The sequence below is a fragment of the Atractosteus spatula genome, chromosome 7, assembly GCF_055471065.1.
Source record: "Atractosteus spatula isolate fAtrSpa1 chromosome 7, fAtrSpa1.hap1, whole genome shotgun sequence".
NCBI classification, from domain to species: Eukaryota; Metazoa; Chordata; class Actinopteri; order Semionotiformes; family Lepisosteidae; genus Atractosteus; species Atractosteus spatula.
This window is the reverse complement of record NC_142712.1, coordinates 47,467,621-47,488,115: the sequence shown is the minus strand read 5'-3', so window position 1 is coordinate 47,488,115 and position 20,495 is coordinate 47,467,621. Positions and strand designations below refer to the sequence as shown.

Below are 20,495 nucleotides of genomic sequence, written 5' to 3'. Positions count from 1 at the left end.
CTCTTTCCTCCTTCTTTTCCGGCGCTGTTTCCGAGCGCGACGGCAGCTGCGCAGCACGCGGTAGTGTTAGACGGCAGAGCTCGTGCCGGCTCTGGGGGCTCGCCGCTGAGCGACTCTCGTCTCTTCCCCCCTCCCCACGCCCAGGCTGCTGGAGTCGCAGCTGCAGACGCAGAGGAAGGCCCATGAGAACGAGGTGGAGGCGCTGCGCGGGGAGCTGCAGGGCGTCAAGGAGGAGAACAACCGGCAGCAGCAGCTCCTGGCCCAGAACCTGCAGCTGCCCCCGGAGGCCCGGATCGAGGCCAGCCTGCAGCACGAGATCACCCGCCTCACCAACGAGAACCTGGTAGGTCCCGCCATGCCCGCGCAGGCACAGCGGGACAGCCTCCGCATCTCCCGGGGATTTCAGTTCAGCTTTCTTTTCGCGCGGTTTTCAGTCACCCACCCACTCTCTTAGAGTAGAACAATTTTGATGCTAAGGCCATGCTTACCGCCACAACTATTTCCTTATTGAGCACATGATGATGAATATTATGAATATTGTTAATAAATTCAAGTAGGTAGCTGTGTCAGCATGCGTAGGCTGCAAAGGAACACGTAAAGGTTTATTCCATGCTGAAAAGAGAAGAAAAGAAACACAATGTTTCGGCTGTGGAGCCTTCCTTGAATAGGGCAAGGAAAGAAGACCCCGAAGAAGGCTCTACAGCTGAAACGTTGTGTTTCTTTTCTTCTTTTTTCAGCATGGAATAAACCTTTACTTGTTCATTTGCAGCCTACGCATGCTGACGCAGCCACCTACTTGAACTTAATGATAATAATAATAATAATAATAGTAGTAGTCAAAACAATCTCCTAGAATTTCATCTGGTGCCTGTGGAGTCTAAACAAAATAAAATTGCTCACTAAAGATTGCCTTACTGAGCCATCAGTTACTTGTAATCGGCAGTCAGTGCTTTGACAAAAGTTTGTCTGGCCTTTCTGAAACACGTCATCATGAAAGTATTCTTAAATTTGTTCACAATCTAGGTTTTTTATGCATGTATCAAATGCCATTCCACTCTTTCGGTGTAATGCTGGTGTTGGGGCTTTGAGAAATATTCTCAGTGATGAATGAATTCTTGGTGCCATTGCCTGGCGGTAATATCTAAAACCACAAGCTGAGAAACAGTTGTATGAACATACTGAACCAAAATTCAATACCACTGTGGTTTCTTGATTTTGAAATCTAATTCTGTGAGGTATAAGTGACCCTTGATTTATATTATGTGACATGCCTTTTTTAAAGATTTACAAACTAATTGGATTCCATTTTGTAACTCATAATGTTTCTGTACAAGACATCGATGAAATACATGTTTTGATGCTTTGTGGTTTTATTGAATAACTAAGGAGTTCTGCAGATGCAAGGGAGAGGGAATCTTGCACTTTTAAAATACTCCTGATGTGTAGTTTGGAGAGGGGCTGTTAGAGCACAAACACCCCAAACTAGTGAGTGCAGTAGATGACCAATATTTTCTAAACCATATTTTATGTGATATTAATAAAGACAGTAAATCTGAGAGTTGAATGAAAGAGATAGTCAAAAGACAGAATATAAATCTTAGAAAACAAAGGTCTGAAGATAAAAGCAAAATACATAGAGAAATATAAAAAATCAAATTCCATGCTCTTGGAAGGCAGTTTTGAATGCATATTGACACATTTCCTACAATTTAAGTAGTAATTAATGCGGCTGGCCCATGTTATATCATAGTTATCCTATAATATTAAAAATTCAGATTTCTTAGGCAGTATCTCACAAAATTCACATCTGAATGAGCCACAATGTAGGTAAACATGCTTTAAGGACACGATTTAGTTTTTTATATATATAATCATGTCATTATCCCTTCTGTGAGATGGATACCTTTTCCTTCTAGTGGGAAACACAGTTGTGCTACAAAAGGTGATGTAAACCTCACATTATAACCTGCAGAAGTCTGAGAATTTTTTAAAGCATGAATTTTATCTCACAGGAATTATATGCTGATGACCCTAAGAACTATCGGCTCTACCGGATTGCACTTTACCAACGGATCATTGTATGTAGAGTGGCTAGGGTTCTCCGTGTTCTCTCCTGCCTCCTCTTGTGTCCCTCTCTCCTTTTCTCTGGAAGCACTAATGGACGAGCAGCCTCTTCGGGCTGCCTGGTCGCTGTCTTTCAGTCCACGGAGTTGCACTCTGCTGGAAGAGGCTGCTATAACCCTCCTCAGCAGCGATGTCTTCTGTCTGTGAACTTACGGTGTCTGCGTTGCAACCCGTACCCTGCTTGTTACTAATACACTGCCACCTGGTGATGGAAGCACAGTTCTTTTTTTCTTTGCAGTTTTTCATTGCAGTGACTGCTTTTATTTTTTTGCAGAGAAGCACTTTCCTTATAAATTTTGCAGCAGCATAACCATTTTTTTTCAGCTGCTTGGTTTGTCCTTTCAGTGAAGTACGACAGTTTTTGTGAAAAAAAATGTCAGTACGATTTAGCCTGGTGTAGAATATGCACAAGTAATAGTCTGCTTTAACATTTCCCAAATACACTCATTTTTTCAGTTACCTAAATCGTGAGTCAAGTGTATGTTTTCTTCGGACGGGCTGTTAGGATGTATTTTCACATTATAGCATCAAAGACAGCAATTTAATTAAAAATGAAATAGAATTGAACTGTACTGTTTAAATATTCAAGTGTGTCTGGAAAAACTGGTCATGATCATTTGTTTTCAGTGCTACATTTTTTAACATCATACATCTCATTATGCCTTTAACGAGAAAAGGCTTTGTTTCCATCATTCATTGTGAACGTGCTTCAGAGCACTCTTGATTCAAACAGACATAACATCAATCAGAAAGTGTTAACCTGATTCACTGGCACTGTCAAATGACAGATGAACTAATACCTGTGTCTATGTGTCTGATCCAAAAGGAATGTTCCTACTAAAACTTGGATTACTAAGGAACTTGTACCTTGATTTCAGGATCTCATGGAGCAGCTGGAAAAACAGGACAAGACTGTTCGTAAACTCAAGAAGCAGCTGAAAGTGTTTGCAAAGAAGATTGGGGAGTTAGAAGGTACATTGTTGCAGTTCGTAATCCTTAATCCCCCCCACCAATCCCAGTCACAGTTTATTTTTAAGTTGTTTTGATTCGCCAATAAATAATATTTGTTCCCTAAGTAACAATTTAAACCTTTAACTAACTTTATGGTCTGTTTTAAATAATTTTGCAAGGGTATTGCTATCACTAAATTTAACAGTCCTTTTCATATAAATTCTAATCACTCACCCAAATAGGATTTCTGCAAAAATATGTCCTACTTCAGGCAGATGATGCCAGTTTTATGTATTTTGGGCTGAAAATTTGTCCTCTGCCTTTTTCTTTTCCTTCCTAATGCTGGTGTCTTAGTGGGTGGTCAGATGGAGAATGTGTCCCCCGGGCAAACTGTGGATGAGCCCATTAGGCCTGTCAACATCCCCAGGAAGGAGAAGGACTTTCAGGGAATGCTGGAGTACAAGAAGGATGATGAGGCCAAGCTTGTGAAAAATCTGATTCTAGGCAAGAGATTTCGCGGACTGCAGATGTTTTTATTATTTGGCTTTTTGATAAACTCACCTTTCCATTTCAGTTTGCATCAGTAAAGAAGCTTAGGTACTGTTAAAAAACAAATACAGTACTTCTGTGTTGCGCTACTATAAAACCAGCCATGAACACATATTTGCACCACTAAAAATATCATTCCTATGCCTTTTCACATAAAATAGCTCAAGTCTGAAGTCTAATAATGGCAGATCACACAAATAGAACTTTTTACGAAAAGGGTCTCTGACTTTGGTGCACGCTGTTCTGTGTGTCAGAGCTGAAGCCACGAGGCGTTGCAGTGAACCTCATCCCTGGACTCCCTGCCTACATTCTCTTCATGTGCCTCCGGCACGCCGACTACATCAATGACGACCAGAAGGTGCGAACCCTCCTGACATCCACCATCAACGGCATCAAGAAGATCTTAAAGGTACGTACCTGGTTTACACCAGCCAGCATTAGGAAAATCGTTGATAAGGAGATCTTAATCTCACACCCTCCATTATCGATGACCTCTGACCATCTAAAAAACGTGTTTTTTTTTTAAAAAAAGGCATAGCTGACATTCAGCGATTCATTCCTAAGGCTAACATGTAATGCTGAAAGTTTGTGTGTACAACTGAAGAAACGTTTTGAAATGAATAAAAATTCCATAATGCACAGATTTTTCTGAGGGTGTTTTTGAGTGCCGAGTGTGGAAGTTTGCTATGTAATGAAAAAGGCAGGTCCCTAGTGCTCATTAGTGTCTTGTTTTTTGCAGTGTGTGTTTGGAGTAGTGACAGAGTTGGAGGCGGCTCCTGACCCTGTTATGTAGTGTGAAGGCTTTGATCATGCAGCAGGGCTCCGTTCCCCAGCTGTGTGAGAACCGAGAACATTAGAATTACTACCTGCTGTAATGATGTTTCCTTATGGACCATTTAGTTCTTGTTGCTCAGATTCAGGAGAAAACCTGACTTCTCTGACAGCATCTTTTCTGCTAAATGAACCACATAATCAATTCCAAATGGTCAAGAATTAGAAGATGTCTTTCAGGATGGGATTGGATAGCCAGTTTCAACCTTATTTTTTGTTTTTTTATTTCGCTATTTGCCTTCGCTCTTGGAGTCTAGGCTTTCAGCGTGGAAGCAGTAGACACCTAGACAAGTAAAAAAGTTTGATTATTGTTTTAAGCAATTATTTTAAATTTGCCTTTATGCAGAAAAGAGGAGATGACTCTGAAACAGTCTCATTCTGGTTGTCCAACACCTGTCGGTTCCTGCACTGTCTGAAGCAGTACAGTGGAGAGGAGGTAAAGCAGAGACGGATTTCCTTTGAAGCTTTGTAATTGCTTTATTACTCAGAGCTCTTGAACAGTCCTTAACACCCTTAATAACTTTATCAGTGTGTTCTCTGTTTTGTGCTCATCTCAGTCCTTCATGAAGCACAACACCCCGAGGCAGAATGACCACTGCCTCACCAACTTTGACCTGGCCGAATACAGGCAGGTGCTAAGTGACTTGGCCATCCAGATTTACCAGCAACTCATTAAGTGTATGGAGAACATCCTTCATCCAATGATAGGTAAACACTGGACTTTCCCACTGCACGTCTGAGTCTTTGTTTGAGGTGATGCTGCTATGGTTTAATATAGTTGCTTTATTAAAGTTATCATTAACTGTACTGGTATCGAGAAGTGAAAAAACACCAGTGGCAATGTAATGTAGAAACTGACTTGCCTTAATGCTGCAATGTAGAAAAGTGAATTGCCCTTTTCAGATTGATTGTGGGCCTAATAACTTTATCAGTGTGTTTTCAGAATTGTAATTCCTTTAATTAATATGTTTGGACTTTATGGTCTGTCTATATATTCTCATGCAAAAGCAGAGTCTTCCTTTTGAGTGTGGGGTATTACTGAGTAAAGCAGATTAAGGAGATCCTTTATAGTTCCGAAGGAGCTATGCCAGCAGCTATATCACCCTGCAACTCACTACTGGCAGCCCACTGAAGCACAGCAGGTGTGAGCCTGGCCAGTACCTGGATGGGAGACCTCCTGGGAAAGCTAATGTTGCTGCTGGAAGCGGTGTTAGTGGGGCCAGTAGGGGGCATTCACCCTATGGTCTGTGTGGGTCCTGATGCCCCAGTATAGTGACAGGGATACTATATTGTAAAAAGGCTCCGTCCTTTGAATGAGATGTAAAACAGAGATCTGAATCTCCGTGGTCGTTAAAAATCTCAGCGCGTTTCTCGAAAAGAGTAGGGGTGTTAACCCCAGTATCCTAGCAAAATTTCCCCCTGGCCTTTACCAGTCATAGCCTCCTAATAATCCCAATCTTGTGTGTCTGTGCAGTCTCAGGAATGCTGGAGCACGAGACAATCCAGGGCGTGTCGGGAGTGAAGCCTACAGGCCTGCGCAAGAGGACCTCCAGCATCGCAGACGAAGGCACCTACACGTTGGACTCCATTCTGCGCCAGCTCAACTCCTTCCACTCCACCATGTGCCAGCACGGCATGGACCCTGAGCTCATCAAGCAGGTGGTCAAGCAGATGTTCTACATCATCGGGGCCGTCACCCTCAACAACCTCCTATTGCGCAAGGACATGTGCTCCTGGAGCAAAGGCATGCAGATCAGGTACATTGCCGCACAGCGCACTTGTTCTCCACTTCACCTGCATCCTGTGTGCAGCTCTCTCTGGCACACCGTCACACAACAAAACACATTGGGGTGGGCTCAATGTGCGGTGTTTGAATAGTTTGGAAATGCCATGTTTTACTCATTCTAAATAATGACTATTTTGGCAATATCAAAAACCATAAGCGATATCTTCCATTTATTCAAATGTTGTGAGATACACAGCATAGATCAGAGGATTGAAAATGAATACAAAGGCACCTCAAGGAGTATTTTTTGAGTACTTTGATCAGGGGCCTCAAACTCAGTTCCTGGAGGGCCTGGTGCCTTCTGGCTAGTCATTGCTAAGTGATATCTTCTGATTTGTCAATTAAGCGATTAACCAAACTATTATCTAAATTGGACACATGTAGGATTTTTCTTGATACCTCAAGACATTCACTTCATTGTAAGGAACTGCATTTGAGACCCCCGAGTTAGTGTGTAGACCCACTCAAGATAGCCTTCTGAAATCCCAGAAGGTGCTTCAGGGAAACGGCATGAAAAAGCGTAAGAGACTTCTCTACCAGATTCCTTTTTCCTCCAGGTACAACGTCAGCCAGCTGGAGGAGTGGCTGAGAGACAAGAATCTGATGATGAGCGGAGCTAAAGAGACCCTGGAGCCCCTGATCCAAGCCGCCCAGCTGCTGCAGGTGAAGAAGAAGACGGACGAGGACGCCGAGGCCATCTGCTCCATGTGCAACGCGCTGTCCACGGCCCAGGTTCGCTGCTCTCCCCGGAAAGACCTCTGGAGCGCTGTGCATTAATCTCGGGATAATTCTTAACTCCCGTACAAAAAAAAAATACCTTGTTTGCCTTTGGCATAAAATATACTAGTGGGAGAAAAAAGGATAATGGTCTAATGAAACAATCAGAAGCAAGCTGGAAAAACAGTCATAGTTTTTTGACAGTTGTGTTCATCCTTGTGCTTATTCTGTTTAGTTTTAAAGTAAAATTTTTGTTTCATATGACACCTATTTTCATCAACAGATTGTGAAAGTGCTGAATCTGTACACCCCTGTAAACGAGTTTGAGGAACGAGTGTCCATTACATTTATACGTACCATACAGGTAAGCTCAGTGGAGTTATTGGAGAATTTTGCCTTGGTGTCCTACATTAATGTTGTAATGTGTCCTATAGAGCGTTTGAGATTTTCTGTGTTTATGTTTTGCACCCCTTTAAACTTCTGTTTCAAATCTCTGCCGATTATGAAACAATTATGAACTGCTTTTCACGTAAGATCATGGCCTAAGCATTTTGCCTCACCAGTTCCTCAGGCACAACCTACAGGTGATGCTGATCAAGATAGACTTGGTCACACAGTAATTTTTGCAGTTTCTGAAGGAGACATCCAACACTTTTCTTTTCAAGTCAACAGAGATGTGTGAAGTGTACATTTATCACAGCAATGGTATTTTAAATAATTATGGTTAATTATGGTTAAGAATGATATATAACATCCTGTAATTAGAGGGCAATGTGTAAGTGCACTTTATTCAGACCTAGTGAAGACGCAATAATTGATAGATAAATGTCTCTACTACGAATTTAACAAGATTTTCCATTCCCAGTGAAAATCTTTCTGTTCTCTTAACCAGCATGGTTACTTTAGCTGAATATGAACTTTGAATTTTCCTGCTAGTGTTCCAATTCATTTAGGCTTTTTGTTACAGATCTTTTTCTTGTCCCACCAATTGTATTTAACTTTTCTTTTTCTGTGACGAGCAGACTCTCTAACCCCCTCCCTCCTTGTTCTCACTTGTTTGTGTTCTCAACAGACGCGCTTAAGGGACCGGAAAGAGTCGCCGCAGTTGCTAATGGACACCAAAACCATCTACCCAGTTACATTCCCTTTCAACCCCTCCAGCCTCGCACTAGAGACCATTCAGATCCCCAGCAGCCTCAACCTAGGATTCCTCACTCGTGTGTAAAGGAAGCTGCCCTCTAACTCCATGGGATCACTGATTTAGCCAGTTTGTCCAAAATTTCAAGCAAACCACCTTCAGATCAGACACTGGGTTATGAAATGCCACTTTAGGTACTGTCCCTGTAGAATATAAGTCCGAATATAAGTCTTCAACAGGCAATAAAAAGTTGAGACATTTTACATTTTTTTCAGGCTTAAGCAAAATATGTTGATTTGAATGAGAGACTAGTAAGGATGTGAGATTGTCACGAGGAGGGATGTTGACATGCATAATCTTGCCTTCCCTCTTGCAGTTTGTGAATGATGGTGTGTTTTAATACACAATGCATGGTGATGACAACTTGTTTCTCAAGACGATCAGTTGCTGTTAAGGAAACACTTTCATATTTATCATCTTTATTATAGTGTATATCATAGGAGATGCAGATTTTAAGCATTTGCCTAACTTTGTATCACATCACAATGCTTAAGGCCTTGGTCATAATATTTATCATGCAAAGAAGAAGAAGCATCTCATATTGCATTTGTATGATCTTGAATTTTCCCTTTGAATCGCAAAAAGAAACAACTGGGAAATCAGTCATGCTAAGAACCAATTTAAAAACTGGAAAAGGAAACTGGCAGTATAGAGAATAATTTGAATATTTCTGTCAGAATTATGTAGAATAAAAAAATGGTTGGTTAGTCTACTATTTAATATAGATGTTTATTTGTTAGAATCGTGATTTTAGCACACTTAGATAGCTACTGTGTCTTGTGCAACTCGCATATGCAGCATATGGTACTTATTTAGCACTGCAGTGTAGAGTTTTATGGTATACTTCTCCTAAATATCAATTTGTTTACAATTCAGACATTAGGTTAATTTACTGCAGGTGTCACTGTTGCACGTCTAGGAGACGTAGGTCAAGTGGGTTATGGCGGGGTACGTGGTAATGCCCCAGAGATTTTAAAGGAAAGAAGTGTCAGGAAAGGACCTCACTAATGTGATCACAGACTGTATATATAATTTCTTTTGCATCAAAATATTATCATCCATTATGTTCAGAGATTTCAGGTGTGACTCAGGCGTTTCAGAAAGGGCCATATTCGTAAAGACTTAGTGCACTAGTATGTGCTTATGGTTATAGTTGTAGTTACTACTTCTTCTCCATAACTGGGGTATCCTGCTGCCTTATGCTAATGTTCTGAAAGTAATCTTGTATCTGTCACAGTCATGTCACTCAATCAGGAGAGCCAGTTCAATCTGTTTCAGTTCTTCTACCATGACCTGTGAGACAGGTGACAGATGACAAAAGCACACTGGCTACAGTACTTCATGTAAGATAAAGGTTACATTTTGTTTTTTTTTAAAAAAAAGCTCATTAAACATTTATGAACAACTTAAATTATTTTTTGGAGTATAAATAACGAGGAATTGCATTGGCCCCATACTAGAAACACTCTGAGCATGTTTCATTTAAATAAATGTTTGTTGGCTTTTAACAGGATATATGCATTTCCTTGAACGCAGAGTTTAGCGGTTAGATAACACAGTCAGCTTAGTGGACCAATGCTTCACCTTTTGTTATCGAGGAATTATGTTCTCTGCTATAATTCAGATATCACTTTGCAGATGTTTAAGAATTTAGATCTGTATAATTGCTTATCTAAAACATATTGAATAAAACCTCTGTCATCCCTTTTTTTAAATAGTGTGATAATGTAGTAGTAATCATTAGTATGCAAGACAGGCCTTTTAAAAAGTTAGCCTACTCTGATATTTTTCTGGTTATGTATCTGAAGATGGAAACCCCATTGGCAGTACTATTTAATTTACATACTGCGGTGATACACAAAACATACAAACTAGTTATAACAGGTGGATTTATCTGTCTCTTATTATAGTGATGTTGGACTGACCCCTAAAATGAATTCTAAAAAGTTTCAATTCTCAAGAGCATAGAATAAAAGGAAACTAGGTTATTACATGCCAAGTTCATCTCAGTCTTGTCTTAATTTCATTTTGCAGTCAAGATCTGTTGTAACACTAACCTTGGTCAGCATGTTACAGTATATATGCTAATTAAGCTGCCCATGCCTACAAGCAAGGAATACAGAACTCCTGTGAATGTTACAAAAATGTACATATCCTCAGAGTCCCATAAGAAATGTTTAAGAAGTGCATTGATGTATGTTTATTTTTGTTTAAAGGCAATATAGTTTGAACTGATTGGGCATTTCATATTTCCTGTTTGTTCTCTGTATATGGTCAGGTTCATATCAGTGTCACTGGGACCACTGTGGACATGAAATATGTTTGCCTTCTGACATTATAATGTGTTACCCTCCTTTGTAATGAAATATGTATGGTATCACCATGTTGCACAGAACTGGAATATATGAGAAAATATTTATTTAAAGTCTTAAACAGCTTGAATGTTTTGTTCTATTGTTTTTCATACTAAACATTTGTTGGTTTTACTTGCAATACATTCTCTTGTGAAAGCCTTACCTGATGATTAAATTTCTAGTTCAGTTTCTGATATTGTGTTTTTTGGGGGAGGAGGCTGGATGGTTCTGCTTAATTTGTGCAATATTTTGTTATATCACTAAGCCAGTTACATATCATTTCTTGAGTTAGAGCATTGTAAAATCCTGATTATGAATGGTAGAATACATTGTAGCAGTTATATAATATCACCCTTGGCATCATGATCAGTATTTCAATGCGTGTTTTAAATATTTACTGTATGATTAGAAATTTAAGTAAATCATGGTGAGAGAGTGTCTGTAGCAGATTAACTATACATCTTTAAGTCATATTTAAATAATAAGGCACAGTCAAGATAAGGCATGCTGAACAAAGCCTTCTGAATATTGCCACCTTTAAATATAGATTGTGGATCATTTGTATGAGTTGTTAGTTTCACTTAAGGCTTGTTCAGTTCCTATTCTATGAGCATTTTGCTGTTACAGATAATGGCTGGTATGTGTTAATCGTATTGAAATTGTTAGTTTAAACTAAGTCATGTAATTTCATCTGAGTCAGAAACTCCTTGGAAAAACAAGCATACGTCTTGTTCCACAGCCTTTGTATTGACAGTTCTTTCTAGATTTCTCTTTCTAAGCAAATGGGATTTCATAATTTTTCTCATTTAAAATGCTATTGTTGATAGCCCTAGAAGAACAACACTTTATCTGCAGCACACAGTTATCTTAAGAAGTTTTGAACATTGTGAATATTTGATGATCACAAAATAATCCAAAATTTCAATCACATTATTAATTCATGATGGTTTTGGCCATAGTATGGATATGTTTACAGATATATCTTATTGTAAAATATTTTTTAGACAATGTGCAAATCCTTAACTTGGCAACAGTATCATCAGAAGTTCACTTTTTTCCACCACAGCACAAATAGCTACCAGATACTATGCCAAACCAGTGGAGCACACCTTAAACGACTGGATGTTTCCACAGTATAACTGACCATGTTAATTTTATATATGTCATCGCTATTTGTTAGTCATTTGACAAGAAGCTGTACAGTGTGAGCTTATCAAAAAACTATTCTGCCTGAGACCTTTTGTTCTCCTTAAGATTTCAGATATTACAGATAAGCTGGAAGCTGAATATGAAATTTCTGAAGAACCATTTTAAAATTAACAAATAACTCTGGGGGAAAAGGATTTTAAGCTTTTAACAGGAGTTGAACATTTTGAACAAAAAATGATTTCATAATATAGTCCCTTTTATTTTAAGATTTGAGTCTGCAAACCGAGTTTAATCAGCTAGAAAATCGCAATGCATCAGATTGTAAGTTTAAAGAAAGGCTATAGATGTTACAGTACCTACAGTATTGTTCTTCCATGCTGAATAATAATGGTCTACTTAATGAAACAACAAGGTGACACCAACTGGAAGGAGAGAGTTTCTGGAGGAGATCTGGATACTGTAAACACTAATAGGATTGTGCTTCAAAAAGGATTTTTCACCAAAACCTCTGTCAAATATTTTGTGATTATTTTACTTTCATCATTGTAAGTATTTCAGATTGTGTGGAAATGCCTCTATGACATTGAGCTCTAGGTACTGTGTCAACACTGAAGATCTTGGATGGCTTTTAAATCTTAATATTACTTGGCCAATTTTGAAATCATTATTTCTGTATTTTATTTCACTTTTACCAATCTGTTAATCTTAAAATAAGAACTTCAGTCCTTTTTATGAGACAGTATGGGTGTGCAGTCTTGTCATGATTGTATCTCCAATTGTAAATAAAAATGGTGCAAAAATAAATTAAAATAAATTGTAAACCAATCTGGTTTTGCTAGACAAGCGTTCAGTTTGGAAACTGTTCCATAGCCAATGACTGATATGTTTAAGTCAAAAATCTTAAAACTGTTGTAGTTCCTAGTAGCTTCAATTAGTAATTGTGTTCACCATGGAAAACAAAATGTAATGAGGTACAAATACTGTCAAACTTGTATAAACAAATAAAGAAATTCAGCACTGTATAGAAATTATATTTGTCTTGCTTGTCTGTGTAATGTACTGAATTCTAATGGGGGCAGGTTATTTTCTGAAAGGAATTATGCCTGTTCTTAAAAACGCTCATAGACATTTAAACAGGCACACATGGGCTAAACCCATCTTTCTATCAATATAGAAATTCTAGGAATCCATTCATCCATCCATTTTCTAACCACTTCATCCAATTCAGAGCCGCAGGGGAGCTGGGGTCTACATTGGCAAGAAACGGGCACAAGGCTGGGTACATCCTAAACGGGATGCCAGTCCATCGCAGGGCACACACCGAGACTCACACCAGGACCGATTTTCCCAGACGTCAGTTAACCTACTACCGCAGTCTTTGAACTGTGGGAGGAAACCAGAGCACCCAGAGGAAACCCACACAAAAAGGGGAGACATACAAACTCCACACAATAGAATCCTAGCATTTGAACCGGGGGCCCCAGTACTACATGGCAGCTACGCTAGCCACCTTGCCACCTGGAATTTGGTCAATAATGGCTCTAATTCCATTCAACTTTGTATTTCAAAACAGTCCAAACACAAAATAATCTAAAAATGAAAGCTACCTATGCATAGATTTATTCTTTGTAGCCTTTGTTTTTATAGAGAAACCATGATCATTAATTGAGAAGAGCTGATAACCGTTTCTTCCATAATGCCTGTTCAGTTTTGCTGAACTCAAGGGAACGACCATAAGCTTACAATCTACTTCACCACTTGTACTCGTATAAATCCAATGAAAACGTATCCTGTTTGCTGTATATTGTTTCGATCCCTGTGCAAATGAACACACCCAAACAGCAGCGCCATTTGTCACAAGACGGATCATGGGCGGAGAGAAGACCAAAGTTCAGGAGGAACTCTGTGCCGCACAGGTGGACGACTGAGGGAGTTTCTTTGTGTCGTATTAATGCATCACTTTCCTTATGGCAAATCAGAACAAACTTTCATAAACGCTTTTCGGGAATCCATTGTTATTTAATCAGGGAACAATGGCTTAAATGTAAGACTTCCAGATGTTCGGAACAGATAGTAAAGTTTTGCTTTTGCCCCTGTAAGTGCCTGTTGCCATGGCTCTGTCGGAGTTGTACACCAAGGTAGGAGCGCTTTTCTAGCACAAAAGTGCAGCCGGAGCAGGACGCACCTGTTCACGAAATATGTCTGGCGGAAGTTTTAAAATGATTTGCTTATTTATCGACCTGTCGCGGTGTTCTGTTTAATAAGTTAATCGTTCTCCCATATCATATTTTTCTTTTGACGTGGTGGGTGATTGCGGTAGTTACCCATTTGTCAGTTTTGGAATGTACGTACCGTAGGACCACATGGTTACGGACACCAGGGAAAACGGATCTCCTGCATTTTGGAAATGCATAGCCTACTTTATGTAAACAAAAAAAGGAACTAAAGTTATGTATTTTTTCCACAGGTCAATACCGTTTAACATGGTGTCATATAGTTTCAGCCTCGTTTTAGACGACGGTTTTAAGCAACTTCTCAAATATATATATTTTTACACGCTTTTCTTACAACCATATGGTATGTCAGCAACGACTCCCGAACAAAACACGTAAAAGCGAAGCCTGACATTTAAGGTATCATTTCTAAGAATAATTATCTATAGAGTTTATAAATCTTTGTAGCGTACTTTCCAAATATCAAAAAGGGAGGCGTAAAGTTTTATTTAAAACATCGAAATAGATTAAATAAAAATCAGAAATTTGATTTTCTTTTTGGGTAAATGGATACATTTTTATTTCGATTCATGTGACGTACTGTACCGTCTTGACCTCGACCTTAGCTGTTTCTTTTTTAAGCATTATGAAAAAGACCTATCTCATGGGGGAGGTCTTTTAAGAAGTCACAATTAATAATTCAGAACCTTAACAAGAGGCCTATAATGCAATAGAACGGAGAAGCCAAAGGAGTCTTATTACAAAAACTAATAAACATTCAAAATAGGGAAATCGTAATTTCAAGCTTCAGTGGTGCCTTCAGTTGCACGAAAACCTTTCAAGTATAACCAGACAGAAAAAGTAATCGTGTTTTCTGGTCTGAGAGTTACAAGATTAGTTACCATACATCTTACACCTTTTCTTTACATGGTGTTGTAAATGTTTGTCAATATGGTATATACAGTACAGTAGCTGTCTATTGTAGTTTGTAGGTGTCTACTAAACATTAGTTTCCAAAGTAGATTTTTATCTTTGACCCTTGAGTTTAATTTTGTATATTTATAATAAGCGTGTGTTAGTTTGCAAATATTTTAACCATTAACCATTTTCATAATTATTGTAGTGCATTGATAAATGTGGTAGTAAATAAGTAAGTCAGATTTCACTTTGTGTTGCAAGGCACTTTTCATGGATTTTGTGTAAAATCACTACGTCTTTGTGTTATGTACATGATTTACATGGAGAAAAATAATAGAATAGTTATTCTTTTTTTCAGGTGTGTAGTATAAAATGTTTCTGCATGTCTCTTAAGAAACTAATGTTTCACTTCACCGTAACATCCAAACTATAAACCCAGAATGTGCTAGATTATTCACAGAAAATGCCATCCATAGAATGATCCCTGAACTTGACTTTTAGCATCAAACTGGTTGAATTGGATTAAGCCAGTCACCTCCACCAGTTTCATATTATCAAGGGTTGAGCACTCCTGCTTCTTTCATAGAAATGTGCATTAAGTAATTCTTTGAATTTTGTTTTGTGCTACCTCTAGGTAGATACTTTTTAGTTGATTAATTAGAAAGTAATTTCTGAATGTACTGTATACCACTGGGTTTGAATTGGTATTTAAGGTATTCTCTGGATGGGTTAGTGTTTTCCTGCTTTTAGTTATGAAATTCAGACAGCAGTGAGTCATCCGTTTAGGTGCACAGCTCTCTCTCTCTTTCATTGTCTGGTGTTGTACAGTTCAATAGAGTGTGGATTCCGGATCCAGAAGATGTCTGGAAATCAGCAGAGATTTTGAAAGATTTCAAGCCTGGAGAAAATGTTTTAGACCTGCAGCTGGAGGATGGTATGGTGAGTAAGTTGCTTTCTGTAATGATAAAACTACATTTAGACTTTTTTTTCTGGTTGCATTTTTATTCATTCTTCCCTCCTGTGCCCTACTTTCTTTTTAGGAATTAAAATATCCTCTCGAATTGGGCGATAAGGACCTGCCTCCTCTCCGAAACCCCGACATCCTAGTGGGGGAGAATGACCTCACTGCTCTCAGTTACCTCCACGAGCCGGCCGTCCTGCACAACCTCAAAGTGCGCTTTGTGGACTCCAAAATTATCTACACCTACTGCGGTGAGGCTTCATCTAGCACAAAAGTTTTGTTGACTCTCAGAAGGATGCTGTCATTAAATAAAGTGTATAAATTGTTTTATCATAATCCTAAAACAAGGACAGCCTAACCATTTCAATGGATTTAATGCAGGCTAGACAAAAGCTGAACACTTCTAGCTTTGCTGTGTTTCTCTTGTTCAGGTATTATCCTTGTGGCCATTAACCCATACAAACAGTTGCCAATATATGGAGATGCCATTATCCATGCTTACTCCGGGCAGAACATGGGGGACATGGACCCTCATATATTTGCTGTGGCAGAGGAGGCTTACAAACAGATGGCCAGGTGAGCTTTCAGCGCTGTAAAAGTGACATTGATCCCCAGAAAAGAACAGGCCAGCTTCTTATTTTGAAGCATCCTTACCTTCCAGGATCACAGTTTGGCAGCGTTGCTCTCTGAGTGAATTTAGAAGTTCAATTAATCAATCAACCAAAGTTTATTTATCAAATGCACAACAATACAGCATGCAGCGGTAATTGCGGGCAATCAAAATATCTTTCGTGCGAGCTCACCGGGGGGGGGGAATAAAAATAAAAATCCCAAAATTAAAAGTTACAGAATAAGGTTACATAATAATAGTGCAATAAAAAATGAAGAAAAAACCAATATAAATAGAACTGCTTCATATCCAGGGTGTATGCAATACGTTATGTCCAAATGCAGTGTTCCAAATACGATGGAAAACTGTGTCACAATGTTTTCCATTACAATGGAATGTAACCTGACCATTTAAGAAAGACCATTAGGATGGTTGCTGAAGGTGACTGCAGCTTGGCAGTTTAGCAGTCTTATTGCCTGGAGGTAGAAGCTGTTCCGTAATCTGTTGGACTTGGACCGAATGCTTCGATACCGTTTACCTGACGGTAGGAGAGAAACTAGTTTATGACTTGGATGACTGGGGTCCTTGAGAATAGACCTGGCCTTCTTCAGACATCTAGCTGAGTAGATATCCTGAGTGTTTTGTAGCTCACAGCCGGTAATGAGCTGTGCTGACTTTGGGGCGGAGCAGCTCCCATACCAGGCAGTGATGCAGCCAGTCAGGATGCTCTCATTCGTGCACCTGTAGAAGTTGTCCTGGATATGTGATGGCATGCCAAACTTCTTTAGCCTGCAGAGATAGAATAGGTGCTGCTGTGCTGTTTTGACCATGAAGTTGGGGTGGTGGATCCAGGTTAAGTCCTCTGTGATGTTAACTCCCAGGGACTTAAAACTGAGGTTTACACCTTTTATCTCTTTCGGAGAGAGAGGCTCGACCCTGTAAAGGAAGCCCAGCTGAGGCGTTGATTAGTGTTGGTTGGTGGGTTTCCAGGAACAGTAAGAACCAGTCGATCATCGTGAGCGGGGAATCGGGAGCAGGGAAGACTGTGTCGGCCAGGTATGCCATGAGGTATTTTGCCACAGTTAGTAAATCCAGCAGCAAGACACGTGTGGAAGACAAGGTCCTGGCGTCAAACCCCATCACAGAGGTGGGTTCGTTTCTTTTGTTCTTTCTACTTCTGAACGACATGAGCACAGTTCTGATGTTGCAATGCTATTACTTTTATCTGGGAAATATTGTTAAAAGATCTGGATCTCGGATATCTCAGCTGGAAATGTGTTTAGATGGAGGATTTCTAGTTCAATACAAGGATAGAAAATAACAGATCGTATTTGCTTGGCATAGAAGCACAGAAAATGAATACACTCTTTTAGAGGGACAATGTGAGATTCTGTTTCTTGTTTATCATTAAAAGCTTTCACTATAGTCTACTAAATGTGTTGATGTACAAGATGTTTGGTCTTAGGTCATGCAAATCAGTTGGTCGGTGCTGATTTTGCTGCTATTATATTGATTGATCACTGCAGGCTTAAACTCTTGAAAAGTGCAGGTAACAGAAATGGGTTAGAGCATTTATAATCATTGTAGATCACCAAAGATCCCATTTCAGCTGGGGAAATGGAGAATTGCACACAAAGAAACATGATTCTTCTGATTATATACAAGAATAATTTTAAGTGAGTGTTCCTGTGTCCTTCTGCTGACAGGCCATTGGTAATGCAAAGACTACAAGGAATGACAACAGCAGCCGTTTTGGGAAGTACACTGAGATCAGTTTTGACAGGAGGAATCAGATCATTGGAGCAAACATGAGAACATACCTCCTGGAAAAATCCAGAGTAGTTTTTCAGGTAATGTTTTGTTTTGATCATATCTCTGTTCTTTCCCTATCGCTGCACTTTCTTGAGCAAGTTTTTGGCTTGAGCAAAGTTTTTATACCTATTAATTCATGCCTTTCCTATGAATTCATGGTTGTTAGTATTTTTTTTTGTTCTCAGCTGTTAAATCTCATTAAACATTTTTTTCATGGTGGCAAGAATTCAAAGGGGTAATTGGTTTTCAACTTTGGTATGAATGCAGTTTTATCTTAAATTATGCAGAAAATCTGTATTTGCTCTTTTGTTTGTATTGTAATAATGACAAAATTTCCATAAACAGCCAGCTCTTTCTTTAGTCAGAGAACGAAAGGAACTATCACATATTCTATCAGCTGTGTGCTTCTGCAGACCAGCCAGAATTCAAGAATTTCAGACTGTGTAAGTATTAATGGAACAACCACTGACTGCAGACACACTCTGTCTAGTCTCTGGTCTTTTATCCTTTGCTCTCTACCCCACTTTGTTCTGAAGGATGCTTATACATAATTGTGCTACTGAATAATATATGAATTAGTTGGCTGCACAATCTCAAAGGCTGAACTACAAAGCTCCCCGCAGTTAAAGCACTGAAGTGAAATGTTTCCTAATGTTGTTCTTTTCTTGTTATCCAAGACAGCCTATATTCAAAATAATTAAAATTATTATGTAAAAATAATAATTATGTAAAAAATACCCCTGCAAATTTTACATGAATTGCGTTCTGCACGTGTACATATTAAACAAGGCTTCTGAGCAGCAAAAAAACATGAAAAATGTAGCAGTTTCCTGTTTCTTTTGCATGTTTTACAGTGAGTGCAGATGAGTTCAGGTACACCAGTATGGGAAGTAACACATACATAGATGGAGTTGATGACAAAGCTGACATGAATGAAACTCGGAGAACTTTCTCATTGCTTGGTAAGCGATAGTCATACAAGTGCATTTTATTCAGAAAGTATAAATAAGGTTTCAGAAGCATCCGTCTTCTCTCCATCCAATGATCGTCATGTTGATGCACGGTAAGCGTGTTAAAACTGTATAGGCACAGTGTACATGGAAATAAAAAAAAAGCTGAATTGATATTGAATTTGGTAAATGTTCAAGTGGTGGTATATTCTGTTTTGTGGAAATGGTAAGATGACTGTTCAGTCCCATTTCATTTTGTGGAATTTCACTAAAATAATGTTGTAATTATTGTACTGTTTTATTGTAAAAAAAACCAAAATGGGTCTTAATTGTTCTCAGGATTGAAAGAGGATTTTCAGATGGATGTGTTCAAAGTGTTGGCAGGGATTCTACACTTGGGAAATGTGCAAGTTAAAGCTGTCAGTGATGACAAGTCATCTGTCAGTGTAAGTACACCTTTATTGTGTGTTTCAGGACTACGTCTAGGGACTGTCCTTGCATTGCTGTTTAAATGTCTATTAAAAAAGCACTTTTTCTTGCATATTTTAGCTGAAGTTAAATGGGTCTCAATTGCCACGTCCTCTTAGGGCCCTTTTTATTTGTGACCTTGTGGCTCGATTTCTTTGTGCACGATGGAATCAGTCCAGCGACAGGCACCTGGCCCAGTTCTGTGAGCTGCTGGACGTCAGTGCTGAGAGTGTCGCGCGCTGGCTGTGCAGCAGGAAGATCGTCCTGGTCTCAGAGACTGTGGTCAAGCCCATGCCCAGGGACCGTGCCATTAATGCCCGGGATGCCCTCGCCAAGCAGATCTACGCCCACCTGTTTGACTGCGTCATCGACAAGATCAACAGGGCTCTGAAGTTCCCCGGAAAGCAGCATTCATTTATTGGAGTATTGGATATTTATGGGTAAGGATAAAATTGGTCAGGTCGTTTCTAAAAAGAAAATCTTTAATTATCTTGTGAGTTTCACAATTCTCAGACATCCACTGAAATAAGAAGCAAATTATTTTAATGCCTGCATTTTAGTTTGGCATATAAATTCCATAGCAGTTGTACATTATATGGAAATAATAACAATCTGTCTAAAACAAGCTACTGAACCATGTTGCCTAAGCCGATATCCTGGCGTCTTTTAAGAAACAACTGGATGAGATCCACAGGGTACTAAAAACCAAACAAACAAACTACTTCGGTTGGTTGGCCTCATCCTGTTTGTAACATTCCTTATATTTTTATTTCAGTGGGGTTTTTTTGCTCTAAATTTTGACCAAGCAAAATTGATATTCTTAAATTTAGTTCTTACTGCATTTTAATTGACACACATAGAATGTCTCTCATTTAGCTTGTCATCACTCTTGTTCTTCATTTTA

General features: G+C 39.1%; 2 protein-coding genes across 4 annotated transcripts in view; both read left to right on the top strand.

Annotated features, from left to right (window-relative positions):
* Positions 1–12,687, top strand: part of myo5aa (myosin VAa) — a 69,414-nt gene extending 56,727 nt beyond the window's left edge. For 2 of the 3 annotated variants that reach the window (XM_088921436.1, XM_088921435.1), the window contains 10 exons: positions 145–343; positions 3,003–3,096; positions 3,430–3,579; positions 3,879–4,033; positions 4,802–4,891; positions 5,013–5,163; positions 5,930–6,212; positions 6,799–6,973; positions 7,242–7,322; positions 8,031–12,687. In XM_088921436.1, coding sequence (XP_088777562.1) covers positions 145–343; positions 3,003–3,096; positions 3,430–3,579; positions 3,879–4,033; positions 4,802–4,891; positions 5,013–5,163; positions 5,930–6,212; positions 6,799–6,973; positions 7,242–7,322; positions 8,031–8,183 — 1,531 coding nt within the window. In that variant the 3' untranslated portion in view covers positions 8,184–12,687. Of the gene's footprint in view, positions 1–144; positions 344–2,012; positions 2,079–3,002; positions 3,097–3,429; positions 3,580–3,878; positions 4,034–4,801; positions 4,892–5,012; positions 5,164–5,929; positions 6,213–6,798; positions 6,974–7,241; positions 7,323–8,030 lie in introns of all 3 variants that reach the window. The other variant, XM_088921434.1, reaches the window with a different exon arrangement.
* Positions 12,688–13,571: 884 nt separating this feature from the next.
* myo5c (myosin VC) overlaps positions 13,572–20,495 on the top strand; it is a 29,132-nt gene continuing 22,208 nt past the window's right edge. Inside the window, exons 1-10 of the mRNA XM_088921433.1 lie at positions 13,572–13,797; positions 15,619–15,729; positions 15,831–16,002; positions 16,183–16,327; positions 17,352–17,508; positions 18,068–18,211; positions 18,535–18,616; positions 19,028–19,135; positions 19,463–19,569; positions 19,766–20,031. Of these exons, the coding sequence (XP_088777559.1) occupies positions 13,771–13,797; positions 15,619–15,729; positions 15,831–16,002; positions 16,183–16,327; positions 17,352–17,508; positions 18,068–18,211; positions 18,535–18,616; positions 19,028–19,135; positions 19,463–19,569; positions 19,766–20,031 (1,319 nt within the window). The 5' untranslated portion in view covers positions 13,572–13,770. The remainder of the gene's footprint in view (positions 13,798–15,618; positions 15,730–15,830; positions 16,003–16,182; positions 16,328–17,351; positions 17,509–18,067; positions 18,212–18,534; positions 18,617–19,027; positions 19,136–19,462; positions 19,570–19,765; positions 20,032–20,495) is intronic.